The sequence below is a fragment of the Corapipo altera genome, unplaced genomic scaffold, assembly GCF_003945725.1.
Source record: "Corapipo altera isolate COAL_440 unplaced genomic scaffold, ASM394572v1 58, whole genome shotgun sequence".
In the NCBI taxonomy this organism is placed as follows: Eukaryota; Metazoa; Chordata; class Aves; order Passeriformes; family Pipridae; genus Corapipo; species Corapipo altera.
The window spans coordinates 8256276-8279609 of NW_020884898.1; the positions used below are offsets into that span (position 1 = coordinate 8256276).

Sequence of the window (23334 nt, forward strand, 5' to 3'; positions counted from 1 at the left end):
AAATATACATCAAAATAGTCCAGTAGGATGTCCACTAGAATCCAGCAAAATTAATAGATCCATCTAATTGGATCATAACAATGCTGAGCTCTGAGCAGGTCCCTCCACAGGTGAGGAAATCAGAAGATCCTAAAGCAGCCTCAGCTAGACCTTTGTTCCATTGCAAGCATTAAGGTAACACAACCCCAAAGAGTTAGTCAGTCATTCCTTTCTACCATCATACGTTTGTTTTGAGACATGTATTTTTTGGGGGGTCATTTTATTTTATTATTTTTATTTCAGGTACAGCTGAACAAAAATCATTCAGATCTTTATAGTTATGAAGTAGTATTATCTCATAAAATGAATGTTTTTCACTTACTGTTATAGAATGGCCCAGCTTGGAAGGGACTTTAAAGATCCTCTAGTTCCAACACCCCTGTGCCATGGGCAGGGACACCTTCCACTGGACCAGGTTACTCAGAGCTCCATCCAACCTGGCCTTGAACACTTCCTGATATGTGACTTCCGCAACTTCTCTGAGAAACCTGTCCCAGAGCCTCACCACCCTCACAGTAAAGAATTTCTTCCTAATATCCAATCTAAAACTACTCTCATTTTGAAGCCATTCCCCCTTGTCCTGTCACTCCAGGCCCTTGTAAACAGTCTCTCCTCATCTTTCTTGTAGAGATCCTTTAGGGAAGGGACACAATTAGGTTCCCCTGAAGGCTTCTCCTCTCCAGGCTGAACAATCCCAATTCTCTCAGTCTTTCCTCATAGGAGACGTGCTCCATCCCTCTAATCAACTTGGTGGCCTCCTCTAAACTTGCTACAACAGGTCAATGTCCTTACTAGGTCTGAGTGTACAAGCTTCATTCACATTTTATTAAGATATTACAGTCAGAACTGTTATATAAGATAGAATTTAATTGATATTCGTACATTGGTAGATACAGACAAAAATAAGCTCACATACTTGCAATCAAAGCTGTGTAGTAATGTCTCACCTATGCCCTGGAGGCTAAACAGTGGTTTAAGTTATGAATTGTGCTTGAGCAGAGTTTTGCAGCTGATGTGTAGACTCTTGTGCACATGGTTTTTGGATCTGATTTACATATCTCCCTGAATATCTACCAAATATAAGCTGTGAATTCTCTGCTCCTTTGTAACTGAAGATATTATTCTTTATTCATGATGTTAACAGTCACTAATGAATGCACAAAACTGAGCTGAAAATTTCAGGAATCTGAAAAAATAGACTGAATGTCATAAGGAAACTAGGTACGGTTACAGTCCACTTCAGGGAACTGGATGGTTTTCCCTCGCTCATCTTCACTGATGCCTGGTATTTCCAAGCAATTCATTCAGTTACCATTATGTAGCAGTTTCAGCTCATAACCTTAAAGAAATACAATTCTGACTGGAGGACAAAATATTGCTCCATGTCTCTCGTTACATTTTCGGCCTTTTCCATCCAAAATGTCATAGCTTTTCTAAATTTGTATATTTAGGTTTCTTAGCAGACTTTGCAAAAACAGTGGAATGAGTGTCAAGAAGCTGGATGCGTGTTTGGGGTAACTGCCTCTTTGGTTTTTTATTTTCCCACCTCTAGAGAAGCTTAATATGGTCATATAAAAGCTAAAATTGTCTAGATTTTCAGAAGTGCCTCTGAGTTTCACAATGAGATTTACAGCCAATTCATAATTCATGCTACAAGTACTCTTGCACACAGAAGAGTTACTGTCCTTTAAATAACTTGTTTTTTTCATCTTGACTGCTATTCCCAATAGTATTTAAGATTTTAGAATACGTTAACGGTTTAAAAATATAGGATAAAAAGTGAATTTTAGTAGTCTCTTCCTGTGTTAGACAGAACTCAGTAAAATCTCAGCAGAGATTCAGGCAACTGAACAACATTTTTTTGTTTGTTTTATTGATTAAAATTATCTTGAAAGGTTTCTTTCTGGCTCTGCAATGCAGTGCAGTAACAAAAGGCATCACAAAAGTGCAGCTAGCAATTTCAGTGAAAGAGTCTCTAGAGAAATGTGAAGTCTGAGCAGCATCTACTAATAATGACTGGCACTGCTGTAAAGCAGCTGTGGAGAATGTGGGTGTAAGGAAAGGGAGACTGGAGGCTCATCCCAGGAGGTTTTTCTGCAGCCTCCCTTTGCAGTTATTACATGTCTGGGCTAACATTTTGTGATTACCCACCTCAGAGCACCACTACAGGGCTGAGATAGATCAATCATATGTAAGACAGAAAGTAATGAGCTGCCCTTGGCAGAGAAAGGTCCTGTCAAAGTGAAATATGTGAGCTTGATCTGACCAGTTTGGGGAGCTTCTCCCTGAAGTTCTAAGGCATCAGGACTAAGCCCTCTTTATGTGCTCTGTACATTCAGTGCCCTAAGTAAATAGAAATGGACAGCAAGATGCATGTTGGGGAAGTAATGGAAGTGATTCCTACAAAAGAGGAAGTGATTCCTACAAAAGATGACTCCTGTCTCATTAGGGGGACAACTGAGGCTTTTCTGAGGGCTCCAGAAGGAGGCAGAAATACAATTACTCCTGTGCCCCTGCCCACCTTTGACCACAGCTGCCTCCTCCCTGCAAGGAGGAAGCACTGGAAGGTTCTTCAGGGAAATAGGACTAGTCCCTATTCTCTTCCTGCTCATTCCTGAGACACTAAGCACTTTTACTGGGCTGTGGATGAGCAGCCTAAGGACCTTTTCCTGAATTGTTCTATCTTATTTCAATTTTCTCACTGTCTCCTGAAAGGTAAGAAGAAATAAATAAAAGCAAACAATAAGAAAAAAATAAGATGATAAGAACAATAAGAATAAGAGGGGACTGGGACATCTCTCTTATGAGGAAAGGCTGAGGGAGCTGGGCCTGTTCAGCCTCAAGAAGAGACAACTGAAAGGGCACCTCAACAATGTCTGTCAGTGTCTGCAGGGAGGTACCAGGGGATGGACCAGGCTCTGCTCAGTGGTGCTGAGCAATGGGACAAGAGACAGAAACTGATATGAGGAAGAACTTCTTTCCTGTGCAGTGACCACTCGCTGGAACAGATCACCCAGAGGGAGTGTGCAGTGTTCCCTCCCTCACTGGAGATATTCCTGAACCATCTGGAAATAATCCTGTGCCATGTGCTCTGGGATGACCCTGCTGGAGCAGGGAGGTTGGACTAGATGACACCCTGTGGTCCCTTCCAACCTGACCCGTTCTGTGATTCTAACAGAAATATTTGAGCAAATATTTGTCATTGATTTTATTACAGCAGTGTCTATATCTATTTTTATTACTACCAGTGGTATGAAATTCTTTTTAGATCAGAATATTTCTTGCTTGTTAACATTAATAACTAGCTGGGCACTTTCCTTCTTCTTACACTGATTTTATTCTTCGCCTTGGGAAGGACAGGAAACATATGTATTAAAGTGAACAGAAAAAGTATTTGCGTACCAATTCCCAACTCTAATGCTGTAGTATTACGATAAAAAGGTCATATAACAACCCTCAATCATGAACCTTTTCTCTCTATGTATTTAAAATCTTATATGTTCTGTTTTTCTCTCAAAGATTGCAAAAGCGAATATGATTCTATTCTAGCTCATGCATTAGTTTTGTTGGCGAAGTTCATTCTGCACAGCCTTTATTAACAAGTGTGTGCCTGAGCCTGACTGAAACAAAGCTTAATTTTCGCGTTATGTTTGCTACAGTGGTAGTCAGAAATAATTTTACATTTATAAAATGAACAGACCAGGAGCCCCGATTTATTATTTTATATATAATTTCCTAGAGGAAGACTATGCTCAATAAAATTTCAATATGATTGATAACTCATAATTTGGGCAGTAGTTATAGGTATGATTTCATTGAATGAAAATGAATGTTAATTAAAAGCTCTATCTGATTTCTGATCGTCTGCCTTGAATTGGTGAACTTGTCCTTACATCTTCAGAAAATCATGTGTGGTGCTGATTTTATCCTTATTTGAAAGCTCTATGATGCTTTCTGAACAACTGGAAAAAAAAAAAAAAAACATCATTAGGCAGGTTCCTAGGATAATTAACGTTCAAGAGATGCAACTAAAGTTTCAACAGTACTTCAGGGTCTGCTGAAATAAAATAACTGTACATGAATTACGATTTCTAATCTTACTGAGGCTTAAAAAGACATTTATTCTTTTTTAGTATCTGTTTTCTTAAACTCAAGAACTTTCATAGAATGGAATAGCAGCACTGAGGGAACAAAACTAATAAAAGATTTTTGAAAAAATAGATGATGATGGATGGCATTTACCTCAGATGAATGAACTTGATAGCTGACAGGAAACTTGGGAGATCCACTTATCTCTTGGAGTACTCAGTAATACATAAGGCAAGGAACCAGGAAGCTCATAAAAGTAGAGATAACAATAGTCAACCATATCCATTCTTGCTTTTATTCACATGACATCAAATCATTTCTGGTAGTGCAAACACAGTTTTCTGATTTAAAGTAGCTGTAGATAAGAACTGTTAAGGTAAGATCCTGTTTCCTTATAAATAAAACGAAAGAAAGAATTGAATTAGTTAAATCCATGTGTTGGATTTTAATTATTTGGATTGTTTTAGACTAGTTTGGATTAGTTGTGTTATCTCTAATTTAAAAATAAATCTTCTGTACCGCTTTTCTTCCTATAGAGTACTTTGAGATCAAAAAGTCATAGGAATTAGAAATAGGAATAAGTTAATAGTGTGTTTTACTTTGTCTTCCCATTGTTGTTTACAAAGCATTTCCAAGGTAATCCATGTAAACCGATATCCAAGGTCACCCTCATTTTGGCTCCAATTCTGTTTTTCAAGTGGCATTTTGACAAATGATCTTCATTATATCTTTACAGCTACAGTTTGTGATGGAAAATTCATGTTGACTGATTCCTCTGGGTTTTTTCACTCTATGAATTACCCAAAGCCATATAATGCAAATATCATTTGCCAATGGATAATACTGTAAGTTATTTTCCAATAATTTTGTACCTAATATTTTTTTGATTGTGAGGTGATATTGTTTCCTGCACAACAGCCTTATGCCATTTGTTTGGGTTATACTCCAAATACTCCGGCATGAAAAATATGTAATATTACTTTTTTCCTTTGTATTTATGTAACTTTTCTTTTAAAACTTGCATGCTTAAATCCCATAACTTTATCAATAATTTACCCACTTACAAAAATTCTCAGGTATGACGTTGAGAAATTTTGTGGGTTATATGCATACACAATAACTTCAGTGTAAGCTCAAAATAAATCACATAACTCAAAATAATTGCAAGGGGCTTTCTTTTCAAAGTATTGCATTAAATACTAGTCTTCAGGTAATGGTTTTATATGATATAACTGTTATTAACAGACGGAATTTTTAAGAATTCCCTTGTCATTTAGGGGTACAGATTTCTTCTGGGAGTTAAGAGTACCTGTGCTCCTAAGTAATTGAGTAATATGTTTTAAAATTGCATGATATAATAGCATCAAATGCCTTTTCAGCCCTAGGCACAAGAAGTAAAATTTTTTATCAAGGATACGCGCTCACATCTGGGAGAGATCTATTTGACTTTGACTCTCTAGATCCACTTCATAGACCAGGGAGAAAAAAATTGAAAGGCAGTAATTCTTATTATGGTTTTGTAATAATGGCTGTTCTTTGATTCTGAGAAATATTAGTATGGTAGAAGAGTTTCAAAGGAGATTAAGGAATTGCCTTTAAAATTGGAAAAGTTTTGGTCTTCGCATTGCAAAGGCTCTTTGAAAGGCCTTTGATTTTGTTAAGGACATTTGTTTCTTCTCATCTTCAACAGTACTATTCATCAATAATTACTGACTACACGGGAGTTTGGAATCTAGATGTGTCCCGGGAAAAGCTTAAGATTTTGTCCTTCCAAATATAAGTCTGACTTGTTCCTCATTTCGTGCTGTTGCAGAATTTGAGCACAGTAAATAAACGTGACTCAAGTGCACAATTTCCAAGGTGTTAATTTTGCTTCAAGTGCTGCTATATCTGCAAGAAGCATTGTATTAGGTAGATATCTATACCAGGTATGAGGCTAATAAAAGCTTCATTTTAGAAAGAATCATTAGTAATTGCAAATAATACAGTAGAGGTTCTGCAGATCTGTGTAGTTACAGATTGATCAATGGCTAAAACAACTGTCTGAATTTATCTTCCATTTACCTGCTTTAAAAAAATCTGGCAACACTGACGGTAAAGGCCTGGGAAATTTAATGTGGCATTCAAATTTTGTCTTCCTTTAGAACAGAATTGTTTCTACAAGGGAACCTTTTGGGTTTTTCAGTAAACAATGAGAGAAACTTCTCTATTGTTTTTATTATCCCTATAAAAATGTGTTAAAAGTCACCCTCTAATGCATCCAAGATTGGATTTCTCTTCTACCTGCCTCTGTTTAGAAAGATTTCCCCATTACCTTTAGGAAAAGCTTTTACGTTTTCACCCCATTTAACTCCAAATGAAGATGCAATTTCCTCTCCTTCTAAAAAACCAGTATGCTCAATATATACCTGAAACTTTAGCTTTCTGAAAGACTACATTTCAACTATATCTTTTATTCTTTTCAAAGGAAGGATATTTTTTCCCTCTGGAGAAATATACAACAATAATAAAAAAAAAAAAGGCAAAGATTTAAATGTGTACTTCACACTTCTCTACCCATCATTACTGATAAACACCAGCAAATTGACATTGAAAAGCTATTTTCACTGGGTCTTTCAATTCTAGAAAACAACAAATAGTGATAAAGGAAGCTAAGCGGATTGTGATAGTAGTGTTTTAGAATTTGTACTACCATATATGTTTTGCAGAAAGGAAGTGGGATAGTGAGTTAGATATAGATTACTGAGAGAACATAACTGCAGTAAAATAAAGCATTTTTTACGCTTTATTTTAAGTGACTTTTGTTATTAAACTTACTGTATGATGGTTAGGGTGTATAACAACCCAAACAGTGGGTTTGAGATCATCAGATCTTCATGAAAATCCTGTTTTGGTCATAAGAAACATTATTTTGGACTTTCAGGAGAGAGATTTTGATATTTTGCTATTTGTATTGATACCACAATACTATTCTTCTGGCCTTAGGAAGTCTACCTGAGCAGTGAGATGATATCTAATAGCAACATGCATGAAAAGGTAATTGTAATTCAGTGAGATGCAGAGGATAATCAGAAACAATCAAAAACCCTGCAGAACTGATTGTCACATCCTAGAGTTCAGAACATTCAGTTTCTAGAATATACTTAACTCCAGTAAGTAAAGGAGAATTTGTACTGTCACAAAAGGTTTATGGCCTATTCTTTTGGTAATATTACAAGGTAGAAGTTAGACAAATAGGTCATCAATTAATATAATTTCCTGTTGCTTCTGAACTTAAAATCATTCAAGCACTCGGTGAATTTACTACAGTCAAAAAGAGATTTTCAGTTTTGAGGTTTATTTTTCTCTTGCTACTTTAGAGTTCCTCAAGGTTTGTCCATTAAGCTGAACTTCACTTCCTTTGAAACACAACAATATGCAGACACATTGAATATTTTTGAAGGCGTAGGACAAAACAAGATTTTAAAAGGTAAGTTTATTTTTCAGGTAATATTACTTTTTGATTAATAAACTCTAAGTAGTAAATTATACATTTTGAGGTGAAAAAAATTGCATGTATATTTTTGAGAGGAAGACTGGAGCTGTGTAAAATTACCCTGTTAGACAATTATCTCAATATACATATCTGCTTCTAAAAGTTGCTTCTCTTATATACTAAGAAATATCTACTTGGGTTTTAAGCTCTTATTTAAACAATCTTGATAACTTGACCAGAGTCATGGTCTTGTAGGGTCCATGTTTCATTGGAAATATGTTGTGAAAAGATCCTGTAACATCACACACAATAACATAAAATAAAAGTATCTAAATTGGACTGTTGGGAGAAGTACTATAATACTCCCTGAAAATCATTATAAGCATGGCATTGGTTTCCTTGAAATACTGATGATACCTTTTCTCTGTTTCTATACTCTACTCTGGAAAACTGGGATTTTGCCCATTTTTTACAAGGCTCAGTCTATACAGCTGAATTCCACCAGAGGTGGAAAACATATATAAATATATAAAGAAAGTATTATTATTTATCCTTATTTTTGGAAGCAAGTAGAGAACAGGAATGTGAAATAGTAAAAGACTAGCTGACATTCATATTGGTGAATATGAGAGATGGGGTATGCAGAATATTCATATGGCAGCCAAACAGCTAAATGCACCAGGGGTTTGAAACTATTGCAGCAGAATCACAATACAAGAGGAAAGCATTCCTTAAGACTCAGTAAACTAATCCATTGCATTTTTGTGACAGCACTGGAGATTTTAATGTACATGGGATTATTTTCTTTCTGACTATATTATTCTTTATTTGTTTTCAGCTTCTCTGTCAGGGACAAATACTGAAACAATTTACATTTTTTCTCATGAGGCTACAGTACAGTTCACAACAGATTATGATGAAAATTACAGTGGCTTTAATGCAACCTACACTACATTTAATGCAAGTGAACTAAACAGTAAGTGTTCTGTGTGTGTGTGTGTGTTTGTTACCCCAGAAGTTTGATGTATCCATGTTTTCAATCTGACAATATGTAAAAGCGAAGCAGTATTTTCTGGCCTCAGTCGACTAACTAGACCTTGTTTGGAAAATTTCATACTGCTTTAAAGATCAAAGGATTGATTTCAATAAGATCATCCTGTTTGCTCATGTCTAGTAGTGGGGTTATGTCTTACAAAGCTCATCTGTTTAAGTGAAACTGTGTCCATACCTTCATCAGAGTCCTCTCAGACAGTTTGTTCACTAATGAACACTGTGGAACCACTGACAACAATCATGCGAATAGGCACTGGGGAAAGCCCAGAATGCAGTAAATCTACAATGACAACAAAATGCAGCAATATGACTCATGCTTTGGGATTCCTTGGTAACTGGAAAAATAGTGGCTTTTTCAGCTGCTAAATCTTGAACAGGAAGTGAATAGGGGATGTGACAGGGAAGAATATACTGCAGGAAGCATCCAGAGTACCAGCAAACTCCTGTCATGTGGAAGCCCTTGCTGACCCACACTTAAAGGGAAAGACATGCAAATATCATGAGAAGAAAAGTGATGAGGATGCTGCAGCAAATGCATGTGAGCAAAGGAGCAAATGAGAAGTAAAGGGGCATCCCAGGTGCATGGAGCACAGCATTCAGCTCTGGTGGTGAGCCCTTTCAGCTGGAGCAATCCAGGACTTGGCAAAGAAAAGAGAAGAGCAGGGTTGGCCTTTAGAGTTACCTTTGCAAGAGGCTCTCTCTTATTCCCTCACCACGTTGCTCGTGAAGGATCAGAAATGAAGATGGGTGAGTGCGAGAGTATTTAGGGCCACCCTTCAGTGATAATGTCTTGTTAACAAGTACAAATGACACATTTATTTGAGTAATTATGTTGCATTGCATAGAGGAGGAAATTGAGTCGCCGTGGGCTCCAGTTTACAACCATAACTAAAAGTTTATATTTTTCGTCTCTCTTTCTTGCATAATTCTGAGAAAATACTCAACATCTCCGTCATTTTTATTTACTAGAGGTTCTTATTCACAGATTATGATAAAATCAACTGCACTTTTGAAGAGGGCTTTTGTTACTGGATACAAGATTTAGATGGTGATTCAGTCTGGGAAAGACTTCAGGGTCCTACCTTTCCCGTGATGAGTGGTCCTGAGTTTGATCACACATTTGGCAACATCTCAGGTAAGATAAAAAAAAAATTTGCTTGCAGATTAGAGAAAAACTTGATTTAACTTATGTTATACCACTATACAATGGGTTCTTCATAGTGGTGTTACTAGGATGTCATTTTATTATGCCATAAAAACGAATCGGGGCTACCAGGCAAAACATTTTATGTTACTGATTGGATCTTATGGAAATAGAGCAAAACTGGAGGAAGAAATAAAGGAATATGTAAAGTGGATAAAGTGTGAGGTACTGAAAAGTTTCAATGCTATTATTATGCAAAGAACCTTGTCTGAGAAAGAAATTTCTATCATCCAACAGTGTTATAGATCAAACCCCCTCATGTTTACCTTAACAGAAAAAAAAGTATAATTATATTTTAGGGCAATCACTTCTATTTCATTTGTATCTACTGCTGATATCCTCATGATTGTCACAGAATAATTTTGATTTCACATAAAGGCAACCTGCAATGTACAAGGGGCATCTGTATCCCGAGTTACCTCACACCAATCACAATAATTGCCAGAACTTGTGCCAAACACACAAACACTCCAGGAACTGTTACAGTTAAATAACTTAATTGAGTGATCATATCAAAAGTGGATTTTAATTTAAGAGATAATACCGATAGACATCAGATTTTGAGTGTCTATCATGGATGCTTATCCTAGAATTAGACTCCAAAAGTGGTTTTTTTTCTGTTTCAACAGTAAAAACAAACAATCCCTTCCTCTGTTGTTTTGTTACTCCAGCTAAAACTAAGAGACTTTGATTTTACAATGGTTACATATATTCTATTTGAGACTTATATAAAACTCATTCATTGACAAGTGACTGGGAAAATAGCAAATTATTCTGGAAGTTACTCCTGGGAAAAGAAAAATAGTATTTTCCATTTTATTAGGTAAAAATTATTCACTTCTCTCTGAGTAAATGCACATTTTCTAAACAATCTTCAGAACACTGTTTTATCTTCCCACTTGACTCCTAGAATACAAATCAGATGAAAAAATGTAAAATTTGTTTAATAAAACCCTTGACAATGATTTCTAACTCTCTTGAAAATTATAATTTATTTTAGGTGCTCTCTGTTTCTCTGTGCTAAATCTAAGCTGACACATGTAATATTCCCATATGTAATGCTGCTATTATATTACATATTTAAATTTCTATGACCTGTATTTGGAGTAAAAATGTGAGTTTCATCATTAATATCTAGCTATTCCATACACTGAGAGAAACTCTATTTTTGGTTTTCTGTTTTTGAAAAGCAAAGAACTTAACACTAAACAATTGATTCTGAATGCTAAGAGGATTGATGAAACAAAGACATGGGACTGTCACTTTGACTATATGAAGACCTTTTTCTTAAAGCTAGACACCATATATATTGTAATGCATGCTTTCTAAGTCAACACAGGAAATGAAAGACCTGATTCAGATTTCAGCTTAATTTTCAGGCATTTTAACCTCCCACATGAAAAAACCTAGGTAATCCAGAATTATAAATAACAGAACAGTGTATAATTTAACTTATATAATTGTAATTATATTTATTTGTAGATTCTTTGAATACAATATTTACATATATGTGTGTTAGATAGACAAATAGATTTTAAAAACTTAAGCAAGAATTTTACTTTAGAACTGCCAAAGTTTGCTTTTCTCATGACAAATCACAGTGTTTCTGTGAACTGGCCTCATATGGCAAAAAGAGGTCCAAATTCCCACCTACAATGAATTAATTCAGACGAAGCTACAAACTCAATTCCACAAATAACTTCTGCTTGTTTTTTTGTTTATAATTCTTCACCTTGCTATAAAATATTCATGTAGTCATTCTCTCACCCTCTCAAAATACAATCCATGTTTCTCATTGTTATGTGGATAAAAATTGTGAAAATGTTAGGAAATTCTCCTGCAAAATCACAAACAATACCAAACAGAAAGACATTTTATGTCAAGTAGAATTACTGTCTTCACTAAATATAAGGCAGAGTTCCCACTGACTTCAAAAGGACTAGTTTCCCATTTCTTGTCTGGTTCTGGGGAATATCCAACAAGCTTGAAAGCCCACTTTAATATGTCATTGACTGATGAATTACTTGGGAGACTCATTCACATTTACTGTGTCAGGAATCTTCCAAATCATGCAACACTATCCGTGCTTGATATTATTTTAAATTTTAGAACTCTAATAGCTAAAAAAGAGAATTCTGTAGTGGCTAAAATGTGCTCATTCCCTTGCAGGATTTTATATTTCGACACCTGTTGGAATGGGATTCTTTGAAGAGCAAGTCCGGCTTCTGAGTTTGCCTTTGGTCTCTTCAGATACATATTGCCTAAGCTTTTGGTACTTTCTAACATACTTGTTATGTACTTTCTAAACCTATACTTTGTTTAAGAACATAACTAAGGAGTTTTTGTTTATTTAGAATATTAATCCACATTGGTGTACCAGCAATACAAACCTTCTTCTGCTTGATTTTCCATAATCAGCCTCAACTCCAGGCCTAAAACTTTAACTGCTTTGTAACTTTGATTTTTGCAATTAACTTTAATGTATTTTCTTTTTCACCCTGTATCCAATATTTATTTCTATACAAAAGTGACATTAAAAATCCCTGAATGTGTTTTGTCATGAAGCTTAACTAGGCTCCTGCAGAAAATATAACAAAGCACCAAGTAAATTTCTAGTGCAATTTAAATATATAATTTATTTTCATGTTCACTGTAAATTACTCCTAATTCCATAAAACTGGCTATAAAATAAAAAAGTGACATTTTTTCACTTTTTTCTGATAATAACAAAATTGCTATTCCCTCTCCAGGTATTTCATGTACAGTCCTAATGTCTATCGTTTGAGAGTCAGCATAAGCAATGAGCATGATTTGGAAAAGGTCATTTTCGAGAGAGAAGGAAACTATGGAAACAAATGGAATTATGGACAAGTAACTTTAAATGAAACATCCGATTTTAAGGTTTGTTACACTGCCAGTTCTTTTAAAAATTTATTTTTAGCTAGACTGATATCAGAGTTTCCTGCGAAATGAACCCAACGATCCACAGCTGCAAAGATATTATCTAGCATTATTTACTAATGCATGTCATCAAATAAATATTTAACATGTGGAATCATAGAATTACAGACTCTTTTGGGTTGGAAGGGACCTTAAAGATCACCTACTTCCAACCTCCCTGTTTGGGCAGGGACATCTTGCACTAGACCGGTGTGTTTAGAGCCCCTTAGCCATGAGGAGATGTGAATTAAATAACTTCAGATTCCAAATCAGTATTTTCACTAATTACTTACAGAGTAATACACTGAAAGTGTGTTGCAAATAAAAGTGCTTTTTGGCACCACATGGTTAACCTATTTTATCTGTAAACACAAAGAGGAGACTTACTCTAGACAATTCCTTCAGCACCTCTCTTTTTAAAACAATTCCCTTTTTTTAGGTATTTGGAATAGTTTGCCATGCTATAGCAGTTTTGATTGATACAAAAACTCTGCCAGAAAAATGCATTTACCATCTGAGGAAGTAAATGCATTTATGACCTGGTTGCACCAGATTTCCAGCAAATGTGTGATTTACGAATTCAGCAAGATTGCTATACCTAATTGTATTTCACCAGCACTAATTCCTTGGTTCCAGGATTACTTTAAATATGTGGATATTAAAGGAAAATAATGAGCAAATTAGATTAATTTCAGTTTTTCATGCAGGTATGCCTTTAGCTCAGAAGAAGTTTTGGCCTGATGAGCAATGCAGAATTTGTTTTAAATATTGCATGGATTTATATATAAAAAGCAAAGTCGTTGAATATTTTTAAATCATGTTCATCATTTGTGTGGAGAAGTTACTGCATTCCTTAGAATGATCCCCTCAGTTTGCACAGTGTTATTTTGTTTTGCCAGGAATTCTGTCCCATCCCTGACGTCCCCAGTGGAGAGCAGCACCAGTGTAGGTCACAGTGGAAATAAGAGCATTCAAGAAAGAAGGCAGACCAATACAGCATGGGAAGTTGAAAAAATGGTTCATTAAATTTTAAAATCCCATTTTTTTCGCCCCCCTGAACTTCAGGTTATTTTTGATGCCTTTAAAAAGCGTAGCCCCAGTGACATTGCTGTGGATGACATTGGCCTGACAAAGGGAAAGTGCAATGACAACGATTACGTAGAGCCAACTGCGATGCCAACTACTACTACTCCCCCTTCAGTTCCTAGTAAGTCAACACTGAATTGCAGTGTATGAGTGATTCAGAATTTTCACACTTCAGTTTTATAAAAAGCTCTCTTCAGCACCATAAAATTACCTTCAGGATAACACACTATGGATCAAGTTCCCTTCCTGTGACTCCACTGACAACAAGATGTAGAACCACATCTTAAGCTATCACTACAGTATCTTCCAAAACTTGAAGAGTGGAGGATAATTAAAAAATTTAGAATTTGTCTCAAAAAGCTTTAATAAGTAAAGATTCCAGAACACCAGGGAAAGAAAGAGAAGGAAGATTACCTCTATATTTGAAATTATAAGCGGTGTAGCAGGGGAATAAGAGAATGAGCAAAGTCATGCAATAGTATCACTAGAGGTCTCAATAGTGAAAAGTCTGAGAGCACAAGCGCACTGAAAACTCTCATATTTAAGTAAATGAATTTATAATAGTTCCAGAATGGCTTAAGAGTGGAGCAAAAACTATCTGAATGTCTGATACCCAAAATGGAAGTATTATCCAAAACAACGCTCATAATTAAATAGTTCTTTCCAATATGCATTTAGTTTATTGTTAGTACTACTATATATGATTACATTAAAAAGGGGAAAGGCAACATATGCTTTGAAAAAAAAAAAATGGAAAATGTATATAAAACAACGAAGAAAGGTTGCACATGATGTTAACCAAGTCCAAGCACATTCCAAGCAAAAAGTAATACAATTATAAACAGATTTTGTGTAAAAAAAATCATTAAAATATCTGATAGAGCTTTACAATCTATTGTGAAAGGAGATGAAAATTTGTAAAAAAAAAAATAAGATGTTTCTACAAAAGACATGTTCACAGATGGCTGCAAATCATTAAAACAAACAGTGAGAATGTTCCAGGACTACCTCTTATTAGAGCAATTGTCACTTGCAAAGAACAACTAGTTGTTCTCTTGACAAGATATAGTACATGAAAGTGATCTTAAGTTAAAATAATAGAAAAAGACTGCATTGTATTCATGTTGAAAAACTGGGTACTAATATTGTCATTATATCAAATTTGTCACCTCAAAATCTGCTACATCAGGACAGGTAAGAAAACAAAGTCTTCGAAATATAAGAGCAAAATGCAGTTTTGAAGCTCCATCATAAGACACAGGGAGGTAAAGCTCAACAAGATATCTCTGTCAGCAAAATTAAATTTTAATAGCAGTAGTAATTTCAGTAGTAATTTACCAAAATTAGTTTTGGAATTTTAATTACAGTTTTTATTAAAGTAATTCTGTGGAGAGATGCTGATGTCTGTCACCTCCAGCCATCTTTCAGGTAAACACACCTCACAAGTTAGCATCAATCTAACAATTAGTGGTAGAACAACTCTGTGGTAAATAGGAGCTGAGTGCCGCTGTCAAAACACTAAACAAATGTTGTTCAACCTATAGATCTCTACCCAAAATACGGTAATAAAATTTTAATATTCAAAAGAAGGATGTCATCATATGGCACCTACTTCCTTAGGAAAGAGATTAGAGAGGATCCACACTGTCCGTCAATATGACACAAAAGCTGTTGCTGGGGAAAAACTACCTTGTTCTCATAACTTTGTTGAGACATGCTATGTACATGCTATCTCTAATCTGACAAAAAAACTATCAATCATCTTCAAAGAATTATGAAATTCCTTTGATGGGTGTGCTGCAGGTTTCCTAACACTAATGGTTTCACTACAAATGTCATGTCTGTAAACAAGAGATAAAAGAATTTGAGCTGAGTCAATTACTTTTACTAGAATTAGAGCTTCAACAAGAGTCACTGGCATCACTGACAGTGCCAAAAAAGCTCATTGAAACACGAAAAACTATTTTTGGTGGTGGAATAGGGAAGCTGGATTTGCTTTTGTCTTTTGCACAAGACTGTCAGCTTACACTTTCATCTAAAACAAAGATTGCTTTCATCTGCATGTCTTTTAACACCAACAGCAGTGTGGAAATTACAGTGTAGATTCCACACTTAAGATGTGTGTGTCATTATAAATTGAAGTTTTGGCCAAAGCACAGAGGAATTTATGAATAAGTCATATAAAATTTTCTAAGGTTTTGAGAAAATTGTCTGTTATGCTCAATGAAAGGACCAAGATTGTTGATACTGATTATTATTTGGTTCCCTAATGAGTACCAGCTGTATGAATAACTCCATATGAATTTATATTTAAGATCACTGGAAATTTTTTAAATATTTTTTCCAGACATCAGTAAATTCAATTACTTCTTTCATTTTTCCGTGCAAAGAAAGAAGATTATTACTAATGTGCCTTACATGTAGTCAACACGAGATCAGATTGCATCATAAGTTACCCCTGTTCTGCTATTAAAAAAGTTATTTTTGCTCTGCTCAAATTATCATATGATACTGGCTAAGAATCATATATTCTTCAAGCAGCTTTACAAGGTGTGTCTGTTTGCACATGCAGTAATGTTCCATAAAGAAGCCAATGTAATCTATGTCTGTTGTTCAAGGTATTTATAGAAAATAATCCTCATTGTGAGCCATAAGGCTGAAACATAATATACTTTTTAGTTGGTGTGTGGTTGTTAAGAGTTCCTTTTCCTTTCAGAGTTTTGCTTTTCTTTCCAGGAGTGATTTAGTGAAATAGAAAGTCCTATAAGGCATCTGTGAGGAAGTTCAAAGCTTTCTAGTATTTAGTAGAGCCTTCTCTCAATGGGATTCAATCGTCAGACTTAGTAGGACTTGTAGATTATGCAGTCCCCAAACAAGTGGGTCAGAGTATGATACACACTGACAGACGTCAAAAAATGCAAAGTTCGAGCCATAAGGGGTGGGGAGGAGAGAGTTAGAGTTTAGCCAAAATCCGAAAGTTAAAAAAAGTCAACATTAATTCAAAGAATAAAACAACAGCAAAACAAAATAAAAAAGGTAGGGCTATTCTGCCTTAATTACAATTTTCTGAAGCAAGTGGAGGAGAACTGTTCATTTTTTAATAAATTAATTGCAAACAACACAAGTGGGTTCATTCAACCATTCTGATGGCTGAAATGAAAATAAATAATATTTCTGAGAACAAAAAAAAGTTTTGGAACATGAAGCTGACTTTTTGGATGTAAACCACCACCTAAACTACGTATTTAAATAGAATATTGAGTATATAAAGTACAGTTAGCTATGTCCATGTGTGTGAATGCATGTATGTGTGTATATAAACATATCTACAATATTTACTTTTAAAAAAATGTATTAATTTTTACATATAAGTGCATATACATGTATATAATAAAGACCTTCTTTATTAGAACAGTTGTTTCAAGGAAAAAGCAAATGGCTGGTTTTACCACGTACAAGGTCTACCTGTAAAAGTTTTTAGGGTCTTGATGAAAACAAAATAACACCTTAAGGATTTTTTGGTTTTGGTTTGTTTACTGGCTAGATGACAAAACGACCTTTATACCTGAACATCTCTGCTAATGTTGTAAGAATAATTTCTTCACTGAAAGGGTGATCAGTCATTGTAACAGGGAATTCCTTACACATCTTGTTTCTTCAATGTTCAATATGTCCTTACCAGGGCGTTGGCTTCTCACAACCCATTGTTCAAGCTTTATACCAATGGCACCATAACTTAATCCTTACAGCAAAGAAGTTAGTTTGAATACTCTCTGAATAAAATTACTTTTAAAAATGGTTATTGTTACAGCAGATTGAAAAAGTAATGCAATAAGCTAACTATGTTTTTGAAATGTTTTGTTTTTCAGCTGACTGTGGAGGACCAGTTGAACTCTGGGAGCCAAACAGTACATTCAGCTCTGAAAACTTCCCAAACAATTACCCTAATAGAGCTACTTGTAAGTCACTCTTTTCCAAATCTTCAGGAGAAGTTTAGCCATGTGAAAATCGAGATACAAAATCTGCTTCTCCAAGTCAGATGCTGTCAAACAAAAAAAGATATAAGCTGCATACAGTGGGATCTTTTAACTAAATTCCACATGGCACATAGCAGAAGCTAAGGAAACGTGCCAGTTGATTAAAAAGTGGTGAAGATGGGCATAACCCCATGGAAGGAGTTCAGACAGGCCAATCCCCTCATGCCTATTATGTCAAATGCATTTCTGTCAATGTAACAACACAATAGATGCAGAAAGACCCCATTTTACCATTACACCTCCATGTATTTTCCAGGTTAATATCAGTTCTTCCGTTAAATAGCTTAAGTCTTTTAGAGGCAAAGAATGTATGCATGTATTTTGCAAGGAATCCTCTCTTTATTGATTGTTTCTTAACATATTAGTGAAAAGACGTTGTTGTCCTACTGATGTTACTTGGTTTGGATTAAGCTACAGCTGGCAGAAGTGAAAGCTTCAAGGTGGTCCCCTATGTGCTGTTGATAGATAAACCAAGGAAGAGAACTCTGTCATTGCTTCTTAATGAAATTTTAATTATTTATTACTTCACCTTTAATTGGGGAATTGTGTTGGGATGGTAATCATAAGAGTTGTCATTTTGTGTTTCTGTTTGCTGAGAAATGACTTGCGTTTCCAGCATTCATTTCACAAGTTCCCAAATGAGATTCCTACCAGTGAGAAAATACTTTTCATTCTATGAAAATATTTTAAAATGGCTGCTTTTTTTTCTTTCTACTTTCTTTTCAAGATTTCCATAGTATTCACATTTAAATTAAATATGCTAAACACAAACAAAAAGCTATCTAACTTGAAAGACAGGCTTCTGTGACTGATTATAAAAATTATCTTACTATCAAATAAGACTAAAGTGACAAACCCAATTGTCACATTGTCACAGTCAGAAAAGAGTGAGTGTTACCACTTTAGGGAAACTCAGAGTTGACATGAATGATTAAAAATACATGTGTGTATGTCATAGAAGCCTAAAATTAGTTTACAAAAATGTTTTTAAAATGAGAGTCTATGGAATTTTAGATCTTGACAATGTAAGTTACTTTTAAAAATAAAATTTAGACTTATAAGTCTCTTGAGTGATTCTTAATAGTTTAGTAGAGAATTCTTTTCCCCAAAGCCCTTCAACATGACAATGACACTGTAAAGGTAACTACTGAAAAGGTGATTTTTGTGTTTGTGTTACTATTTTCTAGGTGTGTGGTACTTAAATGCCGAAAGTGGAAAAAACATTCAACTTCACTTTGAGGTTTTTGATCTGGATAGTGTTGATGATGTGGTTGAAATCAGAGATGGCAGAGGATCAGATTCCTTACTTTTGGGCAAGTAGCAGTACTGGGTACAAAAATGAATTTAATCAGACAACTGGAGCAAATATATGATGGATATAAATATAAAGGAAATGAAATCTCTCTCATTTCATTCTACATTTATTTACATATTTTGTGTCACAGAAATTAGGAGGAAAATTTGAGAAAGCATACATCACATTTCCAAAATTTTTGCACACATTCAGCTTTCCTACAATCTGTATGAAATTAACTTCTCAGTAAATCAAACTGTTTATACGTGGACAAGCAGAAGCATAATCTCTTAGTTGAACCTTATTTTTCTATACTGACAAGTTAGATTTGGGGTTGGGCTTTGACCGCTGGAGTCTGATAGCACTTAGGTTTGGGGGACCAACTGCGTTCATGGGGTGGCAGTGTTTGCTTTTGAACCCAAAATATTCTTAAATACATGTGAACAAAACAGCTGAAATGTGTCCCTGTTCTCCTGGTGAACAGCTGTCTACACAGAACGAGGCCCATTGCCAGATGTCTTCTCCACAAGAAACGAGATGACAGTGATCCTCCGCACGGACGAGTCTGGAGCAAGCAAAGGATTTCTTGCAAACTTCACTACTGGCTACAATCTAAGTAAGCAGCTGAACCTTTATATTTAAGAGGTTATACCACTGGTCAAATATCTTTGAGAAAAAGTGGAGAGTGGAAGGTGACTGTCAACCCCTGCTCAATAGAAATATGCAAAATTAAAGAGAGAAAGCCTAGGGGTACTCACCTAGACTTTATGTTTTCTAGCATGAAAAATGATGTGTTTGTTTCTTTAGTGTAATTGTCTGTATCACCTGCAACTCACTGATCTAGTGTTTTGACCAAAATCTATTCAAGTATAAAGGTCAAATACTAACTATTCCCTATACAAGCCCCAGAAAAGAGCATCACTTTGTGACTCATTTGAGGGTGTCATTAATGTGTGTTTAAATGCATTCGTAAAATGTTTATTATTGATCATATCCACTAGAAGAGAAAATTTTATATGGTAACTCTGATCAATATTTGTAATACGGTCCTTCTTGTGTCTTTAAAAAAATTTGTCCCTAGCATGTGAATAATCTGGGAAGAGCTGATTTATTAAATATTTGGACAGTAGCATTTCTGGTCCCAACCAGTCCCCTTCTGAAAGACCCTTGATTTTGTTGGGGACCGCAATTAGATTTGTCACTCATAATTCATCAAGCAACTCTCCAAAATCTTGCAAAATGGAGCCAAATTCAAATTATACGGAACAGCAATATGCTTATCAGGACAAATAATTACACTAACTCTAGGCCAAATCTTGACAGAATTATTTAGAGGCTTTGTATTACTTCTGTGGAAGTCTGACAGAAGAAAAACAGAGAAATAAAAAGCAATAGATATTGGGGGATGTGTGAAGTACTGTTCATTTACATGGACAGAAAGTCAACGAGAATTTACACTCTTTTTCTTGCTTTAAATATCAGAAAAGGCAAATGTGTCCCGGCATGTTTAGATAGCTGCAGATTTTTTACAGATTGAGTAATAATAATTCTATAATTTTATTACTATCTAAAAGTCTTCACTATTGATTTACATTGTAAAAGTAACTCAACTTCATCCCATTGTGCAAGATCGAGAGGTTGGTTTATATGTACTTAGGACCATTTTGGTGCTTCCTACTCTGCCTTCTCTATCACATTTGTTCAGTCCAACAACACTTTTTTTTTTGGCTGGTTCAGCATCTTTGCTGAGCCAGATTTGCCCATGTTTTTTTGTAAAATAAAAATTAAGCTTAGCAAGGCAGAGTTCTCTGAATGGCCATTGCCAGTTCTTGTTAAATATATTAAAAGGGTTCCATTTGGAAAAGAATTATGCTTATTCATGATCTTCACAGCCAAAGGATGGAGAGTAATATCATTAGCATGGAGGCCTAAGGATAAAAGGATAGTCAGCAAATAAATTAATTTTAGAAGAAAATAGATTTTTCTTTGTATTTGATTTTTCATGAAATATTAGGGGTTTGAAAAGGAAGCATAATTTGAACAGAAATGTTTTTCACAGTATGCAATATAATAAAAAAGTCTATATAAGTGAGAATCAAGTTCGAAGAAATATGAATGTGTGAAAAACTGGCTCAGACCTTTTATGATATATTCTTTTGCTTCCATTTGGTACAGGTCATGCTGATTGATGAATGAATCATTTTATAAAAATATTAAAACATTCAGAAACAAAGCAATTATCTTGCCTCAAATAAGGCTTCTAAATAATTAAATATTTCAGTCATTAAGACCAAGAAGGTAAAATAAAGAAAATAAACAATTTTTCAATAGGATTTGACTGCATATTTCCTGTAAATATATTGAATGCAGCCATTAAAAATACACTTTGGCTGTAGAGAGGATTATAACTTTATGTTTATTCTCTATCTCATCTGCTTTTATATTATATCTGATACTGAAGTAGCTTAATGTTACTTTTGTGCTTGCTTTCCTCATTCATTTCTGCTACTTTTGTCCCTTCCATTTCCTCACAAACAGGTTTCAGAAGGAGACTCTGTTCTCAGTGCCTCTTTGCTTGTATGATTGACTTGACATACTTTAAGGCCTCTAAACTCTTTTAAAAGTGATGAACATTTGAAACTTAAATTCATTAGTCACTTTTGACAGGATTTGACTTTTCACTCCAAGAATTATTCTACGTAATAGAACATTAGTAACTGAGCAACGCTAACTATAGCAGAAACTACAAGGTGTGGTACCATAGGTTTTATTCTTAATTAGCATGTATTTATCTAAAAATTATCTTTATTTTGAAAGAGAGGCAGATGGAAATGGAAAGAAAAGGAAATCAAAGGTTCTGCATGCTATGCCCTCCATTTTTCTTTCAGGTGAACTGTTAAGATCTCCAGCAAACATCAACCTTCCTCATAATTAAGGACTAATTTTTCTCTCTTTCCTTTAGGAGCTTGCACAGTTGATGAACATCAGTGTGGTAATGGGAAATGTATATCACTGAGTAACCTTTGTGACAACGTACCTGACTGTGAAGATGGCTCAGACGAAGCAAAATGCAGTAAGGTTTCCTTCATACAAAGAATCATAGAATTGTTTAGATTGGAAAAGACCCTTGAGATCATCAAGTCCGGTCATTAATTCAGCACTGCCAAGGCCGCCACTGAACCACGTCCCTAAGTGCCACATCTACACGTCCTTTAAATTCCTCCAGGGATGGTGACTCCACCACTTCCTGGGCAGCCTGTTCCAGGGCTCAACAACCCTTTTGGTGAAGAAGTTTTTCCTAATATCCAATATAAGCCATGCACATTTGGCAGGAATTGCCTAGGAAAACAGATACCAAATCTCAGCAAATGCAGAATACTGCAGATACATGCAGGCCATGCCAGTTTACACAGCAGTGTCTCATTCAGTTTGTCAGGGCAAGAAAATCTCAGTCACTTTTCTGAGATAATATATCTACTAGAGTGAAGATCTCTGGAAAAGATAGGAAGTTCCTCTCTGATGAAAATTATAGCTGCTTAGAATGTCTTCAAAATTAGATGAAAACTCAACATATCCATTTCTTCTGTATCCATTTTGTATTCCCAAATTCCACCAGGTTTTGCTGTAATTAATTTGAGTTTCACAGCAGTATAAATTCTGTAGTGCAGGCTAGAGAATAAGTCTTCTTGATGGAAATTCCCAAATAGTTTTGTGGCTATGAAGCCAAATCATAACACATGGCACCCTCCAGCCCACCTGGAGTCTGCTTTGTGGATGCATTGTTATAGGGCGAAGGGACAGCACAGCTTCAGCATCCATAGTTCACAATGAATGTGCTTTTTCCTACAAAAAGGAGACCAATAGCTGCTATTTCTTAGTCCTCTGGTAAAGTGGCTCTTTCCAAAATGTAGGCGTACAGTATACTAATTCATTTCACAAAATAGGGAAGTACCATTCTCTAAACAATAACTCAGATGTAAAATTAACATTTAAATCATGTTGAGCCTAGCACAGAAGTTAAACTGCTGTTTCTGATGAAGTGCTATTCTGACAATCTACTATGGACCACTAATGCAAGTTTTAGAAGTGGTCTTTAAACTCAGGACAACATAATCTT

The 23334-nt window shown here is 35.2% G+C and overlaps 1 protein-coding gene across 1 annotated transcript in view; it reads left to right on the forward strand.

Moving 5' to 3' along the window:
• Positions 1 to 23334, forward strand: part of TMPRSS15 (transmembrane serine protease 15) — a 53402-nt gene that overhangs the window by 14680 nt on the left and 15388 nt on the right. Inside the window, exons 9-19 of the mRNA XM_027648643.1 lie at positions 4865 to 4973; positions 7488 to 7597; positions 8442 to 8579; positions 9642 to 9791; positions 12030 to 12132; positions 12611 to 12761; positions 13866 to 14007; positions 17756 to 17845; positions 19111 to 19236; positions 19702 to 19833; positions 22180 to 22290. Of these exons, the coding sequence (XP_027504444.1) occupies positions 4865 to 4973; positions 7488 to 7597; positions 8442 to 8579; positions 9642 to 9791; positions 12030 to 12132; positions 12611 to 12761; positions 13866 to 14007; positions 17756 to 17845; positions 19111 to 19236; positions 19702 to 19833; positions 22180 to 22290 (1362 nt within the window). The remainder of the gene's footprint in view (positions 1 to 4864; positions 4974 to 7487; positions 7598 to 8441; positions 8580 to 9641; positions 9792 to 12029; positions 12133 to 12610; positions 12762 to 13865; positions 14008 to 17755; positions 17846 to 19110; positions 19237 to 19701; positions 19834 to 22179; positions 22291 to 23334) is intronic.